This window comes from Nicotiana tabacum, chromosome 23 (genome assembly GCF_000715075.1).
Source record: "Nicotiana tabacum cultivar K326 chromosome 23, ASM71507v2, whole genome shotgun sequence".
Taxonomy (NCBI): domain Eukaryota; kingdom Viridiplantae; phylum Streptophyta; class Magnoliopsida; order Solanales; family Solanaceae; genus Nicotiana; species Nicotiana tabacum.
The window spans coordinates 46,676,578-46,701,764 of NC_134102.1; the positions used below are offsets into that span (position 1 = coordinate 46,676,578).

General features: G+C 40.9%; 1 protein-coding gene across 9 annotated transcripts; it reads right to left on the reverse strand.

The window, feature by feature from the left end:
• Positions 1-818: 818 nt before the first annotated feature.
• On the reverse strand, positions 819-23,647 carry LOC107807052 (uncharacterized). Of its 9 annotated transcripts, none has more exons than XM_075246099.1 (8): positions 20,606-23,647; positions 19,907-20,062; positions 5,381-5,537; positions 4,357-4,578; positions 3,809-3,857; positions 2,142-2,210; positions 1,889-1,970; positions 819-1,512 (listed from the first exon to the last, which is right to left on the reverse strand). In XM_075246099.1, exons 1-2 carry the CDS (start codon positions 23,507-23,509, stop codon positions 20,024-20,026), a joined length of 2,943 nt encoding a protein of 980 aa, XP_075102200.1. In that variant the 5' UTR covers positions 23,510-23,647; the 3' UTR covers positions 819-1,512; positions 1,889-1,970; positions 2,142-2,210; positions 3,809-3,857; positions 4,357-4,578; positions 5,381-5,537; positions 19,907-20,023. The 9 variants fall into 9 exon arrangements, with proteins under 9 accessions (XP_075102200.1, XP_075102199.1, XP_016486824.1 ...); XM_075246098.1 differs by having other exon boundaries at positions 1,859-1,970; XM_016631338.2 differs by having other exon boundaries at positions 1,889-1,985.
• Between the last annotated feature and the right edge of the window lie 1,540 nt (positions 23,648-25,187).

Consider the following 25,187-nt stretch of genomic DNA (forward strand, 5'->3'; position numbering starts at 1 on the left):
TTGAAACAAACAAATAACAAAGAAGTTTGAATTCAAATTCATGTCAACCCCAGAAGTAGAACCCCTTTGTAGACCAAAATCAAGAAAATGCCAAAACATGTAAAAATGGAAACAACAATGATTAGTCTAGGTTAGGGTTTTGGAGATTGGTAGCCAGGGAGGGATACAAGGAATAACTTAAGATTTGGAAGAAAATGGAAATGACTTGCAAGAGCAAATGGAAAAAGTCTGCAGAGAGAACAAAGAAGAGTGTAGGTCAATGCTTTGCTTACTATCTTATATGAAAATTAACCCGAACAACCCAATGGTTCCTCAGGTCAGTTCTCGGCTACTAACTTATTTATTAAAAAAAGAATGTCCAATAGACAAGAAGATAGTGGACATACCTTGTATTTGCTAACCTTAGCCCTGCACCAATTACTAAAATTATATTGCTACCTCAAGATTTTCCTAACATTACCCTTCCCCGATTGCCCCGTCCTGGTTGGTCTAAGTAGAAATTTTCAAACATAAGAATTGCTGCTCAAGAAACAGTACTATTATTGCAGATGCCTGTTGCTTCAACAATTCAACCAAACAGAATGTTGACAAGCAAGCTGGTAGAAGTCAAGCACCAATGGATCGTCCAAGTCACAGCAATAAGCTTTAAGACTCCCGGAATAAAATAGTGTAACCAGTCCTTAATGAAGTATTAAAGTTTCGTATTCTTCATGAATAAATAACCTCAGAAGCTTGCTTCTTATCTCCTGCTAATTAAATGCAGCAAAATTTTACTAGCTCAGATGTATAGCCAGAACGGATACATGAGGGCATTCCACTTTAAACTAGAAAAGTTATTAGATTGATTGCAACTAAAGATGATCTCAACTAATCATTCGAGAGATTAACAACATTAATAAAACCAACCTTTATTAAGAGCAAGAGATGCATTTTCTCCTAGTGACAGAGCTACACTTTTGAGTTCATGGTATCAAGCCCCTGGCAACAGTGAGCAAACTGAACTTCATGATATTCTGCTCCTATGTGATCATTAGCTCTTTCTTGTTGAAGACATAATTAAGTAAATACAAGTGTGCTCTCTCTAACAGCTTAAGCTTTTAGATGAGATGGTCACACACTTCAACATTTCTGATGCACAAATTCTTTGGTTCTGTTTCTTTTTGACATGCGAGTATCCCATCAACTACTCTGTCATCACATACTTGAAAAGACTTGATTCTCGCATACAATCAACTAATTCCGTGTCAACTCCTGAAACCATAAACTTGCAGCTTGGGCAGAAAGAACTTCTTAGAAATGCGTATGATGCACCAGCTTCAACGTAGATTAAGGAATGGAGACCCTTATATAAGCAGGATTACATACTGAATCTGCAGATCTAATTCAATTCTCTTTAAGTAACACCATCTTGGGCTTATCTCTATGTACCGAGTATCAATCCTTGGGTGACAGAAACTAGACAAGATACACGGTTTCCTCAGATCAGGGTGTGTAGTAAAAGGTTTGATGAATCTGGCACAATCATCCAATATACAGGCAAAGTTAGATTCTTTGAAAGATCAATTACTACATTAGAAAGGTAACAACAGAAGAAGACACATAACTGGATCGGAAGTACTCCAAAAGAGAACAAATAGATAATACTTTTGAGATGGAAAAGAAAATATCAGAAACTTTCGTATTGCTACTATATCATCATCATAAGCCAACAATATCAATTGACTATTTCTAGGAGTCATTCAGCGTGAAAATTCACCATGAAATCCTTGAAACTTGAAAGAAAACCAAAGGGTAAAAGGCCTAGAATGGCGTACAAGTAGATAGAGATAAGAAACACCTGTATAGAATGAAACTATACCAATTTAGGAGGAAATGAGAAAGAAAAAACCTAGCAGGGCTCTCATCAAACCAGATTCTGCTGGGTGTTTTAGTGGACATCGACGTGTCCCCATCTTCTAGCCAAACCGCATCTAACAAAGCAGAATCTATTACAAGGATTAGGAGAGCAGGCCTTGCGTAAAAGAATGATGGACATAATTCGTCTCTTTAATATGAATCAAGAAGGGCCAAGAGTTCCTCAAAGGAAAATCACAGCCCTGCCAAAATATAATAAAAAGAAGTAAAGGAGATTAAGAGAGAACCTGCTGAAAAATAAATAGGAATTTTTGGACAAATTCGTCCCGATAACCATCAAGCAGCAAACAAAGTTCCTGTTAGATAATGTTAAAAACAGATATTAGATACTTCACACACACACTTTATCTTGCGAAAGAGAACCAGATTGTATGAACTTACATAACTATCTTATATTGCGAGGGAGATCAAATTGTGTGAACTACAGTGTATACATCAGGGGAAGGGGAAAGAGTTAGGAACAAGCGAATTAGTTAATTGATCCAGTTTGTCAATTATACCACAAACGTAAATTGATCCAGTTTGTCAATTATACCACAAGCGTAAATTGATCCAGTTTGTCAATTGATCCATTTTACTTTATGTAACACTCTTATCTATCTATCTATATGTATAAGAGATGTCCAGCACTATGTGGGTACTGGAAATGCGCATAACAAAAGGAGAAACAACTCTGTTCTTTCAACATGTATCTATATATATGTGAGTTATATTCGTGCAGACACACAAGCATCTTTATCTGCAAGAATGCTGGTAAATGTTTTTTCATTGATATTTTATCTAATGATATGCTTGCATCTAATATGCCAAATGACATTGACCAGCTTAGACTTTGATCAACTTCATACAAGCTATTCAGTTTGGACAAAATGACCACACCACTCATGGATACTTGAAAATTAAAGTGACATAAGTTTAAATCTCAACTAATACTTCAGGCAATATTTTGTTCGCATACCCCCTCCTCCCTTGAGCCGCTTAAGTTATCAATGATATGCCTGCATCTAATATGCCAAATGACATTGACCAGCTTAGACTTTGATCAACTTCATACAAGCTATTCAGTTAGGACAAAATGACCACACCACTCATGGATACATGAAAATTAAAGTGACATAAGTTTAAATCTCAACTAATACTTCAGGCAATATTTTGTTCGCATACCCCCTCCTCCCTTGAGCCGCTTAAGTTATCACAGCAGTAGCTAGGGGATATAAAACGGAGCTATTCCAAGAGTAAATGCAGGTATGAGAACCTTGGCTGCCAGCAAGGCAGCGACGAAATTGTAGACCTGGAATTATCAGGTTTTTACATTAAGTATTTGCTTCAACCTAATAGTCACGACAGAAGACTAACAGCTTATTTGGATGGTTGTTACCTATCATATTGTTACTTTAAGTACAATGTTTGTTTTGATTGTTACTTTAATTTTATTGTATCGTATCGTTAAATCCATCGTTATGTAACGACGAAAAGTGCCAATTTTATTGTATCGTATCGTTAAATCTATCGTTATGTAACGACGAAAAGTGCCACTTTATGAAACGACGGATTTGGTGTGGTGGCATCGTTTCTTTGCTTTTTTCCTCTCATCTTGCCATTCTTTATTATTAAATAATCATATTTTATTCTTTATCCTACTTTTTATATAATAATTCTACTCCGTATCCTATTTTTTCTTAGTAATGTTGCAACTTTATTCTTCATATTGTTAGTGCGTGACATCATGAAACGACGGCAAACGATACAATCTATCCAAACATTGTATTCATCAAACAATACAATGCAATACAGTACAATACAATACGATACATTATGAAACGACATGTAACAACAATCCAAACAAGCTGTAACTAGTATTTGTGGATAGAGACGGATAGGGAGTAATCATCACCTGTGCATGTGGGTTATGGCAAGTTGTCTGGTAGATTAGCGCGTGCAAGCTGGCAGGACACCACATCACCACAAAAGAAGTAGGAAAAGAGAAAGAGATTAACTAGAATTGTGTTAAACAGAGCAAAATAACCTACTCATGAATACATCCTTGCACACATTGTAATGACAGTAAAGAAGTAATTGCCCTTCGCGGCCTTTATTGGTTTTAACAATTGATTTAAGAGCTTACAACAACAACAACAAACCCAGTAGTTTCCCACAAGTGGGGTCTGGGGAGAGTAAGATGTACGCAGCCTTACCCCTACCCCTGGAAGGGCAGAGAGGCTGTTTTCGATAGACCCTCGGCTAGAGAATGACTGAAAAAAAACCCAGTAGTTTCCCACAAGTGGGGTCTGGGGAGAGTAAGATGTACGCAGCCTTACCCCTACCCCTGGAAGGGCAGAGAGGTTGTTTCCGATAGACCCTCAGCTAGAGAACGACTGAAAAAGAACAGGTAATTGCAACAAGTAGGAATAACAGCAAGATGAAATTGATTTAAGAGCTTACCAATAAAGAAATGCAACGGTCTCTTTTTCCTTTCCACTTCTATTTTAACGATGGAGAAGGCAGGAAGATTTGAATGAGGATCGAAGCGTTCATACCTAGAACACCACATGGGTTGGAACACAACCTTCATATTGTATCCAACACGGCCACACCTTGAAGCCTTGGAGAACAAAGCACTGTTATATTACTCGTTTCCATTACAAGCATATTCAAAGTGCAACCCTTTGGCAATACAAAAACAAAAGCCCGAAGTTAGAAAATAGAAAACATGTCCACAAATATTAGTAAAAATGTAAGATGCGCTAAGAATCAAAGAAATTGTGTCAAAATGAAAACAAAAATGGAATCAAAGTTGTTACAAGGCCCACAAGGTTCATACTGCTTTATAAAACTCTCATCTCAGCATATTCTCAATCGTTAGAGAGTGTTTGAATAAGTTGCAATGCAATAGCCACATTCTGAGTTGAAATAGATCTCTTATCATTATATACAGAACTGGAATAGAGCAGTTTCGGATAAGTTGCTCTACAAAAGCCATATAGAAACAACAACTACGCCTTAGCCCCAAGCAAATGGGATCGGCTATATGAGTCCAAACTCTGCCAGTATGAACTTGGTCGCATTGCCGGATCTCAGCTCAGATAAAGGAGGGTTGCAGTACGCTGCCAACCAGTGTAAAACTAGTCAATTCATGATTAATCCTCAAAACGCAAAAGCCACATCGAAAAAGATCCCTTAAAGAATATTTTCAGAAAAGGATTTAATATTTTCCCTGCAAGAGTCACATTTGAGCAGAGATCTCTTACAATTAAGAATTTAGATTTGATGTGTAAGAATTTACTTTCTGCTAGTTATGAGGGTTGCGTCAACCCATAATGGTGCTCCATTCTTATAGGCACTAAACATTTACAAATTAACCAACATTAACAAAGTCATTTCCACACAAGAAAGAACCAAAAAGAGAGAAAACACACACACATTCATATAGAAGAATTGCACAAAGGGAGAATTTAGGTTGTGAAACCTGAGGAATCTCTCAATAAAAGAAGGTTTCCTTGCCCCATGACTCAAGTATTAGCATGTTCTTGTGCTTCCGGCAAGGAGAATCAAGTAAGTAGTTTTAACAAAGTTTTGATCCCTAGTGGATATTCCTTCACTGGATTGGAGCCCTGACTTGTCTCCTGGTCAAATAAAATTGGTGTGAAAACATTTCATTGCACATCTTTCATGGAGTAAATCAAAGAAGCATTTCCAGTAGATGTGTAAGAATACATGTCTAACTGATGAAACTAAGTGTTTTGGACATCAATCATGTGAAAAGAGGCATTAATATCGTTAGATACATAAGTGAAGCAAGTGATTCTAGTCCCATAAAACACCAAAACGTAGAAACCATTTCAACCCAGGAAAGCAATTTCTTATTGGCTGAGCCCCCAAGGCTCTAGTCTAGTGTTAACTGTTAAGTATACGTGATGTTAACTGTTAAGTATACGTGATGTGTAGGTTAGGCGCATGTCACGGATTCGTACCATGCCGCAGACAAAAGCCTAGTATTTTAAGTAGAGAAGGGTAGAGAGGCAGGCCCATTATCTTCCGATTTTCGAGTCATTGGCCATTGACCTTCAGGGATTTCTCGAATTATAAAAAAAAGTTGCTATGGTTTACAACCTTGGAGCATAACAGCACATGCACGGGGTCTCTGCCACTTTTATGAATAAATACTGGCATATATGTTATGGACTTCTATCAATTTTGTGCAAAAATGTTGGCAATGAGCTAGATCTATGCCAGGTTGTATGAATAAATACAGGCACATATGCGATGGACTTCTGTCAATTTTTCTCATTAATGTTAGTGCACATGCGCGAAATAACCAGGGAATATAAAAGTTGTCAATTTTACATATAAAAGTTGTAGCACTTGTGCCAACTTATGTGCCAGCCCTCTAGTAATTACACTGTTGTGTAGCACGCACATACAGCAAAAGGCCACGCGACTGCATTAATTCCAGTTTCTTGGTATAGGTGAAGAATATGAATCATGTATTGATCATTACAAATGGAGGACATTAGTTGCTCATTGCATGATGTTGTGAAATTCAAAGAATCAACTACTTCTTTTTGGAGTTATTTGGCTACTCATTGTAAGCGCTCTCTTCTTTGGTGAGTATCGCTTCACGCATGAAGTGATCCTCGAAGCAGCATCCTCCCTATTTCCCTTAAACCATGTATGCCGACCCCCCCCCCCCCATGAGAGAAAGATCAATGGGATTTTTTGTAATTTGCACCCTTAATGTATGCACTCTTTTTCAGTTCACACCTTATCCTATTTTTTTTAAAGATTTGCACCCTAATCTCTTAGCATCTGGAAAAGTCTTTCATCGATTTGCATTTTTAGATCTGCTAATTGTTTCATCCTCAAACCTACAACAGTAGAATCACCTCCAATGACCCAGAACAATTCATTCAATCCTCTTACAGCTGCAATCTCTTTCCATAATTCTCGACTGTTTTTCTATCACAAGGCCCATATACTCTAGTAAGAAAGCATTTGAAGCCAGTGTTAAGCTCTTCCATCCATACAGAAACTGTATTGATACCTAAGAAGTTGTCATAACAGTCTCATCTCCTTTTATACCACATAATGATGATACCCCACTATTACCTTGAGCCTCCATTCCAAACAAATCCATCCATCGATTTCCCCCATTTTGTTTGATGATTGAAGAATAATAATTTTTAAGCTTTGTTTTAGTGACGCAAAATATATCGGAATTCCACTTATGCACCATCAGTATTATCATCATCCTTTTGTTTCTATGGTTTAATCTCCTAAAGTTCCAAACTTCCAATAGAAAATTTTCAGCTTCATCTCTTATCAGTGACAAAACTTCTACCTCTATTCTTGCTTTCACCAAATTTTACATTGAATTCCAATAGCTGCTTTAGCTCTCTGCTACTCTACTTTTTCGGCAAAGGGCTTTTCACTGAACTAGAATTTCTATCAGACCTATTCTTTTCAATGCGTAAAAGCAACTTTAATAGATCATCTTTGTACTCCATAGCATGCAGACCAAGCTGCTTGCATAATTTCAGCATATTTCTTGACCCATATTGAAACTTCTACTTGATTCATCCTCCCTTGTGTGTTCAAAGCATCGTTTCATACCAAGGCAGCATCAAGATGCCCATGGGCTGATCGATTGTACATGCTGATCTATTAACATCATCAAAAACAAGTGTCTGCTAGCTGTCCAATATTCTCAACCTCACCCACCAGAAGGATCTCATACTTCCCTAAATTGATCTTCAAACTTGAGACTGCCTAGAAGCATAGCAGAGCACTGTTTAGATTCTAACACTAAAACACTACTGTATCATCTGCGAATGGTAGGTGGTGCACCCGTATGCTATCTTGCCTCCTCCGTTGCCCTTGAAGCCTCTGAACTAACCTACCCTTGTCGTCCTATTCATTATCTTGTCCAATGCTTTCTTAATGTGATGACCCAAAAGGTCATCTTATGTTTTAGAACTCGATTCTGCGCTCTTAAGCCTTAAAAATCTCATTTTTACCCTCCTCGATTTGTGTGCGCAGTCCGGGCGTGTTTCCGGAAAACTTTTATGTTCAAAATTGATGAAAAAATAAGAATTTTTGCCTTAAAAGTTGATTTTAGTTGATTTCGGTCAACATTTTTGGTAAACGGGCCCGGATCCGTGTTTTGACGGTCCCGGTGGGTCCGTATCGAATTATGGGACCTGGGTGTATGCCCGGAATCGAATTCGGAGGTCCCCAGCTCGAGTTATGAATTTTTGATGAAAATTAAAAGTCTGAAAATTAATTGTTTTTAAGAATTTATTGATGTTTGGCCTTGTTGATACCGGGTCCGTATTTTGGTTCCGGAGCCCGGTATAGGTCCAGAATAATATTTATGACTTATCTGTGAAATTTGGTGAGAAACGGAGTTGGTTTGACGTGATTCGGACGTCCAGTTGAGAAAATAAAAATTTTAAAGTGTTCTTGAGAATTTTATTTGATTTGGTGCTAAATACGTAGTTCTAGGTGTTATTTCGGCGAATTGATCGCGCGAGCAAGTCCGTACGATGTTTTTAGACTTGTGTGCATGTTTGGTTTGGGGCCCTGAGGGCTCGGGTGAGTTTCGGATAGGCCACGGGATGTTTTAGACCTAAGGAAATCTAGTGTTTCTGCTGTACCTGGTATCTGATATGTCGTGCTTCGCGATCGCGAAGGGGAACCTGGGCTGGGGAGGATTTTACTCTACGCGAACGCGAGACCATGGTCGCGAACGCGGAGCATTGGGGGGAGTTGCTCTACGCGAACGCAACCCGTCGAACGCGAACGCGTAGCTTTAGCTAGGCTGGGTAGGGGACCTGGGAAGCTCTATGCGAACGCGAGCCCTGTCTCGCGAACGCGAAGGTAAGGCGGGATAAATCTTCGCGAACGCGTAAAGCCTCCCGTGATCGCGTAAGTCCTTAGGAGGCTGCCCTTCGCGAACGCGACAGTGTTCAGCACTTAAAACAGAATAAAAACGGGAATTGGCCATTTATTTCATTTTCTCAAAAACCAAACGGACTAGAGGCGATTTTCAAGAGTTGTTTTATTCCCCAAAGTGTTGGTAAGTGATTCTAAACCATTTTCTTTCAATTACTCATTACATTCTATGAATTATCAACCTAAAATCTAGAGTTTTCATGGTAGAATTAGGGATTTGGGTAGAAACTACGGATTTCGGAAATTTGGGGATTTAGACCTCAATTTGAGGTCGGATTCCAAAACCAATTATATATCCGGGCTCAAGGGTGAATGGGTAAATGGATTTTGGTCCGAACCTCGGGTTTTGACCAAGCGGGCCCGGGGTCGATTTTCGACTTTTTGGAGGAAAATTTGGGAAATCTAAATTTTTATTTTTTTTTTGATAAGGTAAATTGTATTAATCAAAAGGGAGAGAACTCCCGTGTACACAAAGTATACCAAAGACGTAGAGAATTTACATCAGAACATGATTCTCTACAAAAGACGCCCAATCTTCTATACAAGTAGGGGCTAAGTGAGTGCACCAAAAAGCGATCAAAGATAAAAGGCTATTCTTAAGATGTGAAAAAGGAGACTCAATCTCCTCAAAAGCTCTCCTATTTCTCTCCCCCCATACTACCCACATGAGAGCTAACGGAGCGAATTTCCACGCCTTTTGCTTTCTTCTTCTACGGAAACCGCCCCAACTATATAACATTTCCTTTACAGTGCTTGGCATCACCCATTGAACACCAAAGAGATTCAGGATTGCCCTCCACAAAGCTGAGGACACAGGGCAATGCAACATAAGGTGATCAACTTCTTCTCCTAAGCTTTTACACATGTAGCACCAACTAACAAGTGTAATTCCCCTCTTTCGGAGATTTTCAGCAGTCAAAATCACTCCCCTTGCCGCTAGCCATGCAAAAAAGCAATATTTGATATTATTGAGTCGTTTTTTAATAGATACGAGTGGTTTGGAGGTGAATTCTAGAGGAAAAGCTGTGATTGAGTATTAAGTGGCCTTCGGAACGAGGTAAGTGTTGTTTCTAACCCTGACTTGAGGGAATTAGGTACCTCAGATTATTTGCTATGTGAAACTCATGTGAGCGGCGTATATGTGAGGTGACGAGTACTTATGCGCCGCCAATTTACCCGTTTTCCCTGTTTTCTCCCGTTTTTCTTACATTGTCTCTTTCTTATGCCTAATTGTTACGTGTTTAGACTAGTGTTGTTAAATTGATCGTTCTTATCATGTTTACGGATTCTCTAGTGATAATTGAGTATTTATTTCAAAGTTGAGATTGATATTGCGGAACCAAATGTTGAAGTAAGGCTTGTACTTGTTATTCGATCTTCTGTTGTTATTTATGCATTGCATTATGGTAAGGGAGAGTATTAATGCACGAAGGGTGATGTCGTGCCATATTGTGAGTGTTAATGCACGAAGGGTGATGCCGTGCCATATTGTGAGTGTTAATGCACGAAGGGTGATGCCGTGCCATATTGTGAGTGTAAAAGCACGAAGGGTGATGCCGTGCCATGATATGAGAGTTAATGCACGAAGGGTGATGCCGTGCCGTTTCTATTGATTTTATGGTGAGATTGAGAGTAAAAGCACGAAGGGTGATGCCGTGCATTTTTCCTTTACTGTATTCGTGTTCCTGTTGATTCATTTTATATTGGTTGTTCCAGTTATCATTCTACTGTAGTTCACTATCCCGTATTTCCCCCAGCATGTTTTCCCCTCCCGATATTTCCTGTCTAGCTCTTCATTACTGTTATTTGTATATACACTGTTAAGTTGTACAGGTTGATTTGTAGGTGCCTTGCCTTAGCCTCGTCACTATTTCGTCGAGGTTAGGCTCGACACTTACCAGTACATGGGGTCGATTGTACTGATATTGCACTCTGCACTTTCTGTGCAGATTTTGGTACCCGCTCGAGTTGATCGAGAATTCAGCTGTTGGACCCGCTATCCGGAGACTCGAGGTAGATCTGTCGGCGTTCACAGACCTTGAAGTCCCCGCCTATCCTTCTATTTTACTGTTTCTTTCATTCAAACAGTTGTATTTCTTTCAAACTATTACTTGTAGTGAATTCTAGAATGCTCGTGAATTGTGACTCCAGATCCGGGTGATAGTAATTAATACAGTTTTTATATTATTCCGCACTTATTATATTTCATCTTAGTTAAGTATTGTTATTTGCTGAATGGAAATAAGGATTTGGTTTAATGATTCTCTAACGTTGGCTTGCCTAGCAAGTGAAATGTTAGGCGCCATCACAGTCCCGACGGTGGGAATTTCGGGTCGTGACAGTTGGTATCAGAGCACTAGGTTGCCTAGGTCTCACGATTCACGAGCAAGCTTAGTAGAGTCTGGAGTATTGATACGGAGACGTCTGTGCTTATCTTCCAGAGGCTATGAAGTTTAGGAACAAATTTCACTTCTATTCTCCTCTGTCGTGCGATTTTGTTTTCTCAATACTGATTGAACTCTTCTACTCTTATTCTCTAGCAGATGGCGAGAACGCGTACCGCTTCCTCAATTGAGCAGCAGCCAAAGCGTCAGTGGCACCTCCTACGAGAGGCAGAGGTCGAGGCCGAGGCCGAGGCCGTGCCAGAGGCCGAGGTAGGGGCAGGGCTCAGCCCAGAGCCCGAGCAGCAGCCCCAGCAGTGGAGCCTCAGATAGAGCTTGACGAGGAGGTTCCAGCCCAGACTGTACCTGCCGGACCAGCTCAGGTTCCGGAGGGGTTCATTGCCACCCCAGTACTTCAGGACGCTTTGGTCCGTTTGGTGGGCCTTATGGAAAGTGTGGCCCAGACTGGCGCATTTCCCATAGCACCAGCAGTCTCTCAGGCTGGAGGAGGAGCCCAGACTCCCACTACTCCCACTCCGGAGCAGATAGCTCCCCAGTATCAGGCTCCAGCAACTCAGCCAGTCAGAGTAGTTCAGCCGGTTGTTGCGGCGCAGGCTGGAGATGGGCCAGCTATGTCTTCTGAGGCGTTATGGAGATAGGACAGGTTTACCAAGCTCTACGGAACATGGGTATAGTGGAGACCAATGGGGTCAATTTTGCTGCATTTGAAATGACTGGTTCCGCCAAGAAATGGTGGAGAGATTATTTGTTGACCAGACCAGCTGGGTCGCCTGCCCTTACTTGGGACCAGTTCTCTCATCTCTTCCTAGAAAAGTTTCTGCCTATCACATTGAGAGAGGAGCGTCACCATCAGTTTGAGCGTCTCCAGCAAGGCAGTATGACTGTTAACTCAGTATGAGACCCGTTTTGTGGATTTGGCCCGTCATGCTATTCTTCTGCTTCCCACCGAGAGAGAGGGTGAGGAGGTTTATTGACGGACTTGCTCAGCCTATCAGATTGCAGATGGCTAAGGAGACTGGGAGTGAGATTTCTTTCCAGGCGACTACTAATGCCGTCAGACGAGTCGAGATGGTTCTTACTCAGGGTTGTCAGGGGTCTGACAAGAGACCTCGTTATTCCGGTGAGTTCAGCGCTGCCTCATCTAGAGGCAGGGGTACTTTTGGTAGAGGCCATCCTCCCAGGCCGTTTCATTCAGCACTCCAGGCATCCCACGGTGCCTCAGGTGGTCGTGGCCCTCAGATGCATTATTCCGACCAGCTAGCCTACAGTGCACCACCAGCTCCTATTAGTGCACCTCCACTCCAGAGTTATCAGGGTGGTTATTCAGGTCGACAGGGTCAGTTTCAGGGTCAGCAGTCACAGCAGCCGAGGTTATGTTATACTTGTGGTGATCCGAGGCACATTGCTAGATTTTGCCCTCGGGCAACGGGCAACTCACAGAATCAGAGTTCTCGTGCCATAGTTCCGGCACTAGTTGCTACACCACCTGCTCAGCCAGAGAGAGGCAGGGGTCAGGCAACCAGAGGTAGAGGCCAGACTGTTAGAGGTGGAGGTCAGGCCGTTAGAGGTGGAGACCAGCCAGTTAGAGGCCGTCCCAGGGACGTAGTTCAGGGTGGTGGGGCCCAGCCCCGGTGTTATGCTTTCCCAGCCAGGCCTGAGGCTGAGTCATCTGACGTTATCATAGGTACTATTTCAGTTTGCAGTAGAGATGCTTCAGTCCTATTTAACCGGGGTTTACTTACTCCTATGTGTCATCCTATTTTGCTTCATATTTGATTGTGCCCCGTGATTCTCTGAGTGATCCTGTGTATGTGTCCACACCAGTGGGGGATGCTATTGTTGTAGATTGTGTTTATCGTTCGTGTTTGGTCCCCATTGGGAGTCTTGAGACTCGTGTAGATCTTCTACTTCTCGATATGGTTGATTTTGATGCCATACTAGGTATGGATTGGCTGTCACCTTATCATGCTATATTAGATTGTCACGCTAAGACGGTGACCTTAGCCTTGCAGGGGTTGCCTCGATTAGAGTGGAAAGGGACTCTTGGCCATTCTACCAGCAGGGTTATCTCATATGTGAAGGCTCGGCATATGGTCGAGAAGGGGTGTCTAGCTTATTTGGCTTATGTCCGCGATTCTAGTGCGGAGGTTCCTTTCATGGATTCAGTGCCGGTCGTTCGTGAGTTTCCAGAGGTGTTTCCTGCAGACCTGCCAGGGATGCCACCCGACATGGATATTGATTTCTGTATTGATTTGGCCCGGACACTCAGCCCATTTTCATTCCGCCATACCGCATGGCCCCGCCAGAGTTGAAAGAATTGAAGGAACAATTGCAAGATTTGCTTGATAAGGGCTTCATTAGACCTAGTGTCTCGTCCTGGGGTGCACCTGTGTTGTTTGTGAAGAAGAAAGATGGATCGATGAGGATGTGTATAGATTATCGGCACTTGAACAAGGTCACCATCAAGAACAAGTATCCATTGCCGAGGATTGATGATTTATTTGATCAGCTTCAGGGTGCCAAGGTGTTTTCGAAGATTGATTTGAGATTTGGCTACCATCAGTTGAGGATTAGGGCATCTGATGTCCCTAAGACAGCTTTTCGGACTCGGTATGGGCATTATGAGTTTCTAGTCATGTCATTTGGGCTGACAAATGCCCCGGCAGCATTAATGGATTTGATGAATCGGGTGTTCAAGCCCTATTTGGATTCCTTTGTGATTGTGTTTATTGATGATATCTTGATCTACTCCCACAGCCGAGAGGAGCATGAGCAGCACTTTCGGATCGTTCTTCAGACTCTGAGAGACGGCCAGTTATATGCTAAGTTCTCAAAATGCGAGTTTTGGTTGAGTTCAGTTGCTTTCTTGGGTCACGTTGTATCAACAGAGGGTATTCAGGTGGATCCTAGGAAGATTGAGGCAGTTCAGAACTGGCCTAGACCCACATCAGCTACAGAGATCTGTAGTTTCTTGGGATTGGCGGGTTATTACCGTCGATTCGTGGAGGGGTTTTCATCCATAACAACCCCGTTGACCAGGTTAACCCAGAAGGGTGCCCCGTTCAGGTGGTTAGACGAGTGTGAAGCGAGCTTTCAGAAGCTCAAGACAGCTTTAATTACAGCGCCGGTATTGGTGTTACCCACAGGTTCAGGATCGTATACGGTATATTGTGACGCATCCCGTATTGGTCTGGGTGCGGTATTGATGCAGGGTGGCAAGGTTATAGCATATGTTTCGCGGCAGCTGAAGGTTCACGAGAAGAATTACCATGTTCATGATCTAGAGCTGGCAGCCATTGTTCACGCGCTGAAGATTTGGAGGCACTATCTTTACGGCGTGCCATGTGAGGTATTCACAGATCAACGGAGCTTGCAGTATTTGTTCAAGCAGAAGGAACTCAATTTGAGGCAGAGGAGGTGGTTGGAGCTATTGAAAGATTATGATATCACCATATTGTATCATCCCGCGAAGGCCAATGTGGTGGCCGATGCTTTGAGTAGAAAGTCAGCTAGTATGGGTAGCCTTGCTTATATTCCAGTTGGTGAGAGACCGCTTGCATTTGATGTTCAGGCCCTGGCCAACCAGTTCGTGAGGTTGGATGTTTCTGAGCCCAGCCGTGTTCTAGCTTGTACAGTTGCTCAGTCTTCTTTGTTTGAGCGCATCAGAGATCGGCAGGATGACGATCCTCATTTACTTGTCCTTAGAGACACAGTGCGGCACGGTGGTGCCAAGCAGGTTACTGTTGGAGATGATGGAGTTTTGAGGATGCAGGGCCATATTTGTGTGCCTAATGTGGATGGACTTCGTGAGTTGATTCTTGAGGAGGCCCACAGTTCCCGGTATTCTATTCATCCGGGCGCCGCCAAGATATATCAGGACTTGCGGCAGCATTACTGGTGGAGGAGGATGAAGAAAGACATAGTTGCATATGTAGCTCGGTGTCTAAATTGTCAGCAAGTAAAGTATGAGCATCAGAGACCTGGTGGTTTGCTTCAGAAGATAGAGATTCCTGAGTGGAAGTGGGAGCGTATCACTATGGATTTTGTTGTTGGACTCCCACGGACTCGGAGGAAGTTCGATGCAGTTTGGGTCATTGTGGACAGGCTGACCAAGTCAGCGCACTTCATTCCTGTGGCAGTTACCTATTCTTCGGAGCGGTTGGCAGAGATTTACATTCGTGAGATCGTCCGTCTTCACGGTGTGCCCGTGTCTATCATTTCTGATCGAGGTACGCAGTTCACCTCGCACTTCTGGAGGGCAGTACTGCGTGAGTTGGGTACGCGAGTTGAGTTGAGCACAGCATTTCATCCTCAGACAGACGGGCAGTCCGAGCGCACTATTCAGATCTTGGAGGATATGCTCCGCGCATGCGTTATAGACTTCGGAGGATCGTGGGATCAATTCTTGCCCCTTGCAGAGTTCGCCTACAACAACAGCTACCAGTCGAGCATTCAGATGGCTCCCTATGAGGCACTATATGGTAGGAGGTTTCGATCGCCAGTTGGGTGGTTCGAGCCGGGGGAGGCTCGGTTGTTGGGCACAGACTTAGTACAGGATGCCTTGGATAAGGTCAAGATTATTCAGGATCGACTTCGCACAGCTCAGTCCAGGAAGAAGAGTTATGCCGACCGCAGAGTTCGTGATGTTGTATTTATGGTCGGAGAGAGAGTGTTGCTTCGGGAATCACCCATGAAGGGTGTAATGAGGTTCGGAAAGAAGGACAAGTTGAGCCCTAGGTATATCGGACCTTTTGAGATTCTAGAGAGGGTAGAAGAAGTGGCTTACAAGCTTGCGTTACCACCTAGTTTAGCAGCTGTTCATCCGATATTCCATGAGTCCATGCTTCGAAATTTTCACGGCGATCCGTCCCATGTGTTAGATTTCAGCTATCCAGTTGGACAAGAATTTGACTTACGAGGAGGAGCCGGTGGCTATTCTAGCCTGACAAGTTCGCCAGTTGAGATCAAAGAGTTACCCTTCAATTCGAGTGCAGTGGAGAGGCCAGTCTGTTGAGGCAGCCACTTGGGAGTCCGATATGCGGAGTAGATATCCCCACCTTTTCTCTAGCCCAAGTGCTTTTCTATGTCCGTTCGAGGACGAACGGTTGTTTTAGAGGTAGAGAATGTGATGACCCAAAAGGTCATCTTATGTTTTAGAACTCGATTCTGCGCTTTTAAGCCTTAAAATCTCATTTTTACCCTCCTCGATTTGCGTGCACAGTCCGGGCGTATTTCCAGAAAATTTTTATGTTGAAAATTGATGAAAATAAGAATTTTTGCCTTAAAAGCTAATTTTAGTTGATTTCGGTCAACATTTTTGGTAAACGGGTCCGGATCCGTGTTTTGACGGTCCCGGTGGTTCTGTATCGAATTATGGGACCTGAGCGTATGCCCGGAATCGAATTTGGAGGTCCCTAACTCGAGTTATGAATTTTTGATGAAAATTAAAAGTCTGAAAATTAATTATTTTTAAGAATTTGTTGATGTTTGGCCTTGTTGATACCGGGTCCGTATTTTGGTTCCGGAGCCCGGTATAGATCCAAAATAATATTTATGACTTATCTGTGAAATTTGGTGAGAAACGGAGTTGGTTTGACGTGATTCGGACGTCCAGTTGAGAAAATAGAAATTTTAAAGTGTTCTTCAGAATTTCATTTGATTTGGTGCTAAATTCGTAGTTCTAGGTGTTATTTCGACGAATTGATCGCGCGAGCAAGTCTATATGATGTTTTTAGACTTGTGTGCATGTTTGGTTTGTGGCCCTGAGGGCTCGGGTGAGTTTCGGATAGGCCAAGGGATATTTTGGACTTGAGGAAATCTAGTGTTTCTGTTGTACCTGGTATATGATATGTCGTGCTTCGCGATCGCGTAGTCACTCTCGCGATCGCGAAGGGGAACCTGGGCTGGGGAGGATTTTACTCTACGCGAACGCGAGACCAAGGTCGCGAACGCGGAGCATTGGGGGGGTTGCTCTACGCGAACGCGACCCGTCGAACGCGAACGCGTAGCTTTAGCTAGGCTGGGCAGGGGACCTGGGAAGCTCTATGCGAACGCAAGCCCTGTCTCGCGAACGCGAAGGTATGGCAGGCTAAACCTTCGCGAACTCGTAAAGCCTTCCGCGATCGCGTAAGTCCTTAGGAGGCTGCCCTTTGCGAACGCGACAGTGTTCACGCGATCGCGATGAACACTGTCGCCCAGCACTTAAAACAGAATCAAAACGGGGATTGGCCATTTATTTCATTTTCTCAAAAACCAAACGGACTAGAGGCGATTTTCAAGAGTTGTTTTCTTCCCCAAAGTGTTGATAAGTGATTCTAAACCATTTTCTTTCAATTACCCATTATATTTTATGAATTATCAACCTAAAATCTAGAGTTTTCACGGTAGAATTAAGGGTTGGGTAGAAACTAGGGATTTCGGAAATTTGGAGATTTAGACTTCAATTTAAGGTCGGATTCCAAAACCACTTATATATCCGGGCTCGAGGGTGAATGGGTAAATGGATTTTGGTCCGAACCTCAGGTTTTGACCAAGCGGACCCGGGGTCGATTTTCGACTTTTTGGAGGAAAATTTGGGAAATCTAAATTTATGCAATGTAATTAATTCCTTTAGCAATATTTGATATTATTGAGTCATTTTTTAATAGATACGAGTGGTTTGGAGGTGAATTCTAAAGTAAAAGCTGTGATTGAGTATTAAGTGGCCTTCGGAGCGAGGTAAGTGTTGTGTCTAACCCTAACTTGAGGGAATTAGGAACCTCAGATTATTTGCTATGTGAAATTCATGTGAGCGGCGTATATGTGAGGTGACGAGTACTTATGCGCTGCCAATTTACCCGTTTTCCCTGTTTTCTCCCATTTTTCTTACATTGTCTCTTTCCTATGCCTAATTGTTACGTGTTTAGACTAGTGTTGATAAATTGATCGTTCTTATCATGTGTACGGATTCTCTGGTGATAATTGAGTATTTATTTCAAAGTTGAGATTGATATTGCGGAACCAAATGTTGAAGGCTTGTACTTGTTATTCCATCTCCCTGTTGTTATTTATGCATTGCATTATGGTAAGGGAGAGTATTAATGCACGAAGGGTGATGTCGTGCCATATTGTGAGTGTTAATGCATGAAGGGTGATACAGTGCCATATTGTGAGTGTTCATGCACGAAGGGTGATGCCATGCCATATTGTGAGTGTAAAAGCACGAAGGGTGATGCCGTGCCATGATATGAGAGTTAATGCACGAATTGGTGATGTCGTGTCGTTTCTATTGATTTTATGGTGAGATTGAGAGTAAAAGGACGAAGGGTGATGCCGTGCATTTTTCCTTTACTGTATTCGTGTTCCTGTTGATTCATTTTATATTGGTTGTTCCAGTTATCATTCTACTGTAGTTCACTATCCCGTATTTCCCCCAGCATGTTTCCCTCTCCCGATATTTCCTGTCTAGCTCTTCATTACTGTTATTTGTATATACACTGTTAAGTTGTACAGGTTGATTTGTAGGTGCCTTGCCTTAGCCTCGTCACTATTTCGTCGAGGTTAGGCTCGACACTTACCAGTACATAGGGTCGGTTGTACTGATATTGCACTCTGCACTTTCTGTGCAGATTTTGGTACCCGCTCGAGTTGATCGAGAATTCATCTGTTGGACCCGCTATCCGGAGACTCGAGGTAGATCTGTCGGCGTTCACAGACCTTGAAGTCCCCGCCTATCCTTCTATTTTACTGTTTCTTTCATTCAAACAGTTGTATTTCTTTCAGACTATTACTTGTAGTGAATTCTAGAATGTTCGTGAATTGTGACTCCAGATCCGGGTGGTAGTAATTAATACAGTTTTTATATTATTCCGCACTTATTATATTTCATCTTAGTTAAGTATTGTTATTTGCTGAATGGAAATAAGGATATTTTTTAATGATTCTCTAACGTTGGCTTGCCTAACAAGTGAAATGTTATGCGTCATCACGGTCCCGACGGTGGGAATTTCGAGTTGTGACACTTAACCAAAAAAATAGCATGTGAAATAAGGGGACTCTTTGCCTTAGGCAAAACCTCGTTGACCAAAACTAATAATCTCAATGTGGATATGCCAAAAGTCTCTGTCTTTCCTGAAACCAATCTCCCCATTACATACTCCTGAAAACCCAATAGGTGTGGTCATACGCCTTTCCAAATCCAGCTTGCAAAGCACACCTACTTTCATGCTTCCTTATAGTACAGTATTGGCGAAATCACTTTCATAATATCCTCTTTGACTGTTCTCCAACACTGCTAGAAGAAAGCCATCGTAAATTGTCCGACCCAAATTCTTTGTAGCAAGTAATTCATTCGAATATCTTTTTCTTTGGGGGTGGGGGTGGGGGAGGGTGGGGGGAGGTAATTCATTCAGATGCCTATGGTCCAATGAATGTTGAAGCTAGGCATAGAATCTTGCCATGGTCGTCAATTTCCTCGAGCTATATAAAAATGAAAGGTAGATGAAAATATTTGAAATAACACAGACACATAGGAAACGCAAACCAGAAACTCTAATAGTAAGCTAACAATCAAGTATACGTCAAATAAATGTATCAAAAATAGAGACGAGAATAATTCGCAAAGCTAGTGAGATTGTGATATATGTGTATATGCTACTTACTTGGTTATAACAAGGTCAAACTGCACCTGTCAACTAGTGCAGCTCCAAGTATGTATATCAGGTGCCAACAGGTAGTGCCTCGTAATGAGATAGACTCAACGTATCATTTCTTGACCTTTAAAGGAGCCGAATGGTGGTGGATTTCGATGCATGTAACTGGTAAAAAAGAATGGTAGAAAAAGGAAGTGAAGGAAGAACCTCAACATTTACATATATTTACCAAGGAATTGCACCCAAAGGCTTCAGAAACCAACAAAGAACATAGCAACTTCAGTGCATTAAAACACTAAAACCACACATGAACATGTACTTTAAAGAGTGTACACAGATAAAAATATGAGCTGCTTCTCATGGCGTTAAAGTAACTACGTAGAATCTACTGGAATGTGTACATAAATATACAGTTCTTTCCTACTTCTAACACTTGGGATCTAAATCAAGAGTCAAAACTAAGTTTTCCTATCTTAGAGGTGATGAACATTATGAATCTGAAACATTCTGTTCTAATGTTTATAGGAATAGGTTTAGTTCTATCAGCTCCTTCTGTTATTGGATTTAATTTATTATGTCAACATGGACCACATTGGAAACGTTAACTGCAGAACTTCAAAACTTATAAAGCTTACAAAATACATATGAAACCAACAAATAATTCCTTATATCTATTGAAAGACAGAGCTGAAACGAAGAGGTACTGACCATGTAATACAAGCTCTGGGAGAGTTCAAGTGCATTCTCCCATCTATTCATGCTTACTAATCCCTTAATGAGGTTAACAAAGTCCGTAAGCTCTGGAACTGCACCTTTATTTATCATGTCTACATATAATTCAAACGCCAAATCAACTTTGTTTGAAACAGAAAGGCACTCGATCAAGGAAGAGTACATTTTCTTATCAAGATTTGAAAATGGCAAAGATGATGAAGTCTCTTTAAGTAGCTCCATGGCAAATTCAAGTCTTCCTGCTTTTTGATAGCTATCAATTAGAACCCTATAAACTGGAATAATTGGAAGAGAATTTTTGTTGCCCATGTCCTCTAAAAGACACAGACTGATAAAGTACTCTCTTTCGAAGCCTTCAATAACCTTACGATGGCTGGCCATGTGTTTTGGCCAACTTATTTGTTTCATTTCCTCAAGAAGTTGGAGAGCCTCATCTAAAAGTCCTGCAGCACAACAATGCTTTATTGCAACTGAATAGGTTATGTAATTTGGTGCACAACCCTTATTACCCATCCTTTCGATGAGTTCAAGACACTTATTCACTTTTCCAGCTTTGCCAAATCCATCAATCATTGCAGTATAGGTCACAACATTTGGATGACACCCCTTTTCTTCCATCATCAACATAAGTTTATAAGCTTCATCTATTTTACCAACTTTACAAAAGCCATCTACCATCTCTGTGTATATAACGACATTTGGGGGGCAAGAACTTTCGAGCATTTTAGACAAGACTTTTATAGCAAGATCCAAACGATTATCCTTAAATAGTCTATCAATTAGAGAGCTGTAGGTGTAAACACTCGGACTATATCCACATTCTGACATTTTGGCAAATATCTCTTGTGCATCATCTAGCTTACCCACCTTGCAAAGCCCGTCAATTAATGCGTCATAAACAATATGATTTGGTTCGCATCCTTCCACTACCATGACATCCAAAAGATTGCGAGCTTCTTTCACCCTGTGTGCTTTGCACAAACCATCAATCATAGCTCCATATGTAACGACACTTGGCTCCTTATTACCATCAAGATCAACCTTGAAGTACGACTCTACTTCAGCGGTACCTAGACTCCCCTTCATTCTGGCATAGATCTGGCAAGCCTTCTCTATGTGTCCAGCTTTACAGTATCCATCAATCAAAGCAGTGAAAGTGACAATATTTGGAACACATCCTTGCGTTAACATCAATTCAAAGAGCTCATTTGCATCTGAAATTTGCCTTTGCTTGAGGTAAGCATGGACAATAGCTGTGTAAGTCACTACGTTAGGAGTACAACCCTTTTTAATCATTTCATTAAACCAATTACGAGCCTGTTGAATAAGACCAGATTTACAAAAGCTATCAATCAAAATTGTGTAAGTATAAACATCTGGAATAATTCCATTCCTCATCATTTCTTGGAACAACAGGAATGCCTTGTCTACTTTGGAGGCATTACAAAGAAAACCAATCACTTTCGAGTATGTACTGACATCAGGTATAAAACCTTTGCTCATCATTTCTTTAATAACACTAAAAGCCTCCTCATATTTTCCAAATCCACAAAGGCACCGTGCAAAATTGACCACGTTGACTTTATTCAGTACTTGTCTTGCATTTAGCATTTCATTATACACATCTTCAGCCAATTCTAGCACATCCTTGTTTGGTAACTCCTCGTTGCCACAAATACCACCAATCAATATGTTGTAAACTACGTATCCTGGCTTACAGCCACAGCCATCCATTTTTTTTAGCAATTTGTAGGCATACCAGTAATCTCCTGATCTACAGTATGCATGTACAAGAGAATTAAATATTTTCTGACCTGGATAACAACCTTCAGAAATCATAAGATTAAGAACCCTCTTGACGCGACCAAGTTTTCTCCTGTTTAAAAGTGCACAAAGCAAAACTTCATATGTTACACGATTAGGGATACACGAACTAGTCCGCATTATATTGAGAAAATTCATTGCTTCTTCAAAGAGGGAACCTTCACATAATCCTGAAATCATATTAGTATAAATCACTGTATCAGGCACAAACTCTTCCTTGTCAATTAAATCAAGGCCTTCTCTCCATTTACCCACTTTGCACAATGATCGCGTAAAGCTATTTAATGTACGCTTGTCCATCTTAAAACTAAGTGCTGACATCTCCTTGTATATCAAAGATGCAGTCTCCAATCTATTTACTTGCAGAAACACCTGAATCAGCGCATTATAAGTGGCTGCCGAGGGCTTGTAACCAAAATTTTTTAGCCTTCCCAGCTCCTGCAATGCTAAATCCCACAACCCATTCCTGCAACACTTGCTTATCAACACATTAAGCAACTTGCCAAGCACTTCCCTATCATCTTTTCCTATATCTTGAACAAAATGTAATGGGACATCACACCCTATTACTTCCAACAAAGCATCATAAACAGATGCATTATGCACATAGCCAATTTGTCTACCAGCCCACATGAAAAACTTAACACCCAATTCAGGGTTATGTATATTTCTCAACACATCAACCACTAAACCAGGGTTGAGCTTTTCCCTAAAATGCCTAACAACTCTCTCAGTTCTCTCTCCAAACCCATCATTACCCTTCCTTATAGCATTTATAACCAAGAAAGCATCATCTGAAAACTTACCAATCTCATCTTTGGAGATAACTTCAGCATCCGAACCACCCAAGATTGAAACCAATTCTTGGACTGAAAGTGAACCACCCATCTTTTCTTGTTGAAAAGATTCATTTTCTGGGAATCTCAGTTCTGGGTCTACCAATGTAACAAGGTTATTCTCGGAGCATATGAATCTTGAAGAGATTTTGAAAGGATGACCAACAAAACGAGAGGGAAGTGAGCGTGGAAGAGCATATCTGAAGAGCCTTATGGTCATTCTACGGCTAAGGGGTTTAAGGGGTTTATGGAAGGAGCCGCGGAGGCGCCGGACGATAGCCGTGGTGTTAAATGACAAGTGAAAGTCATTGGTCTTTTGGAACAAGAAAAATCTAGTGCGTAGAACTTTTTTCTCTTTGAAAGCGTCAAACTAACCAAATTTTTGACATAAAACTAGAATTTATATATTTAGAAACTACTGCATAAAAAAAATTATTTACCCTCCCTAATCAAGTTTTACTTTAATTACATAGTCATATACAATTAACCAGTTATATATAAATTAATTTTAAATGAGTATCCCGTTATATTAGGAATTGAATAACGAATATCAGTTATTGCTGCAGCTCACTGAGGACATCACCATAGATAGGAAAGTGTAGAGATTAAGAATAAAGGTAAAGGGTTAGGTGGTCGAGTGTTGTCCTTGTTTGTAGCAGTAGCTTTGACACACCACTTAGTGTCGTCCGTGTTTTTTTCGTACCCCTAGTCTTCTGTTACTACTTGTTGTTGTCTTGTGTTTTGATTTTCTGATTGCATTACCTTTTGCTAGTTTTGTATTTTTGTTTTGGTTGTCAGGTCAGTTTGCTTGTTATTGCCCCTCCCCTTTCCCTTTCCTGAGCCAAGGATCTTTCGGAGACAAACTCTCTACCTTTTTAAAGGCAAGGGTAAGGTCTGCGTACACTCTACCCTCCCCAAACTCCACTTGGGGAACTACACTTGGTATGTTGTTGTTGTTGTTGTTGTTATACCTGCGTGCTCTCTCTCTGTTTCTCTCTATATGTCTGTCTCTCCCCCTCTCTCTCTTTGTCTCTCTATCTCGCATTCTCTGTTCTTTCCCCAATTTTTCTTCTTTTGATGTTCTCTACTTTTTATCCTTTCACGTTGTATATAGTTTAATGGAATTCATCAATGGATTTCAATAGAAGAAGAAGAAGAAGAAGAAGAAGAAGAATACATGACATACAATTTACTTACGAAATTGTATTAAAGTTGTATTATAGTTGTACAGTCAGACCTCTCTATAACAACATCCTTATATAACAACACTTCACTATAAAAGCCAAGTTTTTTCCGGAACCAATTTTCATGTTATGTTATAATATATGTTCTCTGTAACAATACTTCTCTATAATATCCAAAAATATTCGGAACAAACGAGGCTATTATAGAGAGGTTTGACTGTATTTAAATTATTTTTAAGTTGTATTCTGTTGTAGTTATATATATTTTTTATTTGAATATTATACGAAAGTTGAAAAATAGTTGTATAATGTATGAATCATTGTATGAAATTTGTATTCAAGTTATACTATCTTTTTACATAAAGTTGTTAATATGTATCAAAATTGTATTAAGAGAAGAGTTTTGATTGGAATTTCAAAAAGGAATAAGAACAAACCACATACAAAATATATATACAAATCATATACAAAATACATACAAAAAGACATATTGTATAGATTTGCATGAAGATTGTATTTAAATTCTATGATATTGTAGTTGTATTTAACTGGGTAAACATAATGTATGAAAGTTGTAGATAAGTTATAAATAAGTTGTATATTATATAATTAGTTGTATAAAATCTATTTTTAGTTTATATATTATTGTAAATGTATAAAATTTTATCAAATTTGTATCATGCCGGCTCTGATGGTGTAACCAGCTTGCCCCTC

Bases quoted from the DNA above. Each gene is read 5' to 3' on its own strand.
- LOC107807052 (XM_075246097.1), bottom strand. From the start codon at position 23,509: ATGACCATAAGGCTCTTCAGATATGCTCTTCCACGCTCACTTCCCTCT. The intron at 20,063-20,605 runs GTCAGTACCTCT...CTTTTTTACCAG, and splicing joins CCCAGAGCTTGTATTACATG to TTACATGCATCGAAATCCAC.